Source organism: Chiloscyllium plagiosum, chromosome 37 (assembly GCF_004010195.1).
Source record: "Chiloscyllium plagiosum isolate BGI_BamShark_2017 chromosome 37, ASM401019v2, whole genome shotgun sequence".
Taxonomy (NCBI): Eukaryota; Metazoa; Chordata; class Chondrichthyes; order Orectolobiformes; family Hemiscylliidae; genus Chiloscyllium; species Chiloscyllium plagiosum.
The window spans coordinates 14,385,698-14,387,531 of record NC_057746.1 but is presented as its reverse complement, the minus strand read 5'-3'; the positions used below and the strand labels follow the sequence as shown (position 1 = coordinate 14,387,531).

The window sequence follows — 1,834 nt, the reverse complement described above, 5'->3', positions numbered from 1 at the left end:
CTCCCACCCTCCAACTCCCAGCACCTATTTGTGAGATTTGAAATGACAGACCGAACGCACAAACTTCACACATGAGTGCTGGGGATCAGAAATCGATGGAGAATCTCAGCAGGTCTGGTCTCAGACAGAAACAGTGCCTACGTTTTGGGTCCAGAGTTTCTCCAGCAATTTCCTGACGATGATACCGGGAGAAAGGGAGAGAATGGGGAGTTGTGATGACACGGGGTGGGGGGGGGGGGGGGAAGAGGGGAACAGATCAGAAAGTACTCTGTCTTTAGCTACCTCGTCCACCCGATGCCAATCGGTTATCGAGTTGGCACAGCTTCAGCTATCCAGAGAGATGGCTGGATGAGTCAGACTGAACAGAAGTGGTCCTTTTTCTGGGCACAAAGACTCCACTTCAGTCGCTGTGCCCAGACTGCGCTCGCTAACGCTGGCGCGATATACTGGCAGCCCGCAGTCTGAGGTCAGGGGCTCTCGTGGCTGGGACTCGCTGGAACTTTGTTCCGATCACCACCTTCTCACGATTTTCTCATCCCCTCACTGTTCTCCCCCGCCAACCCAAGCACCCTACCTCGGTTTCCGACCCTTTTGCCTATTAAGTCAGGCAGTGTGGGCTTAACCTGGGAGGGAGGGAGAGTTGGAAATGATGGTGAGTAAAGGATGGCAGTGCTGAAGTCTCTACTTACTTCTCTTTCTGTTTCTCCCACAATCAATCCCCTCCACCCTCTTCCCGCACACCACCTCCCCTCGCAATCGCCCCTCATCCCAACACACACAATCAGAATGGGACCAGATTCCGTCCGGAACCGCACTCCCTTTTCACCCCCCCCCCCCCCCCCTCGCGGAAAGGTGCCCGTGCGGGAATCTTTCCTTCTCTGTCATTTCAAAACAAGTGCGCCCCTTCAGGGGGAGAGAGAGAGAGAGAGAGAAAGTTTCTGACAGACAGTTCCAGTCTGATTGACAACTGAGCCGCCGACCGTTCTGAACTCCTAGCGGCATTCACCTGAGAGCTAAAACAAAAGTTAGAATGAACTCAGACTCAGAAACAACAAAAAAAAAGGTAACGAGGGATGGTGAATTACTGCAATGTTCGCAATAGAATGAGAAGTTTGCAATAAAATAATTTTGCAACTAGCGTCCAAGTAGCTGGCCTCACCATTTGTAGCAACACAGAGGAGGTTTATTAAAGACACTATTTCAAAATTCGCTTGCCATATCTTTTTTTTGCACCGCCTTTGCCTTCTCACATTGCTACCTTCATTTCGTCCTTATGCCGTTTTCCCAACATCTTATTCTTCCTTGCTAGAATCGCCCACAGCCCGAACGGTTCGGGGGGGAAAAAAAGGAGAGAGAGAGAGAGAAAAGCGCAGGTTCGAAACTTCCATTGACCGAAGTCAGGCGAAGCGCGTCTCACTTACCTGCCCGGATCCCCGACGATTGCCACAGGACTAGTGTCAAAATGAAAACAGCTAAACTCGAGTTCCATATCGAGCTCTTCCTCGTCGGAGGGGACCTCGGCAAATCCATGGTCCCCGGGCTCCCAGCTGCAACACCGGGTCACTTTTTACTGGCGGATGTGAATGGGAAGAGAGGGAGAGAGGTGAGGAGAGGGATGAAAGAAAGCGGAGAGTGGCTTATATTTCGGGAGAGCCCGTCTTGCGTCCGGTCTATAGCTCCATGTATTGGGTTTTTTTTTTCTCTGTTTGCAGGGAGGCTGCACTTATCCTGGAGACTGTTGCCACTGCGATGGGAAGAGGGGCTGGCTTTTTTCTCTCTTTATTTGGCCTTTTAAAACCTCTGGTGTGTTCCCGGGGCTTGGAAAGTTTTTTTT

General features: G+C 51.2%; 1 protein-coding gene across 1 annotated transcript in view; it reads right to left on the bottom strand.

Annotated features, from left to right (window-relative positions):
* The window catches only part of LOC122541220 (collagen alpha-1(V) chain-like), a 249,088-nt gene extending 247,517 nt beyond the window's left edge, over positions 1 to 1,571 (bottom strand). The window contains exon 1 of the mRNA XM_043677844.1: positions 1,422 to 1,571. Coding sequence (XP_043533779.1) covers positions 1,422 to 1,530 — 109 coding nt within the window. The 5' untranslated portion in view covers positions 1,531 to 1,571. The remainder of the gene's footprint in view (positions 1 to 1,421) is intronic.
* Positions 1,572 to 1,834: the final 263 nt, after the last annotated feature.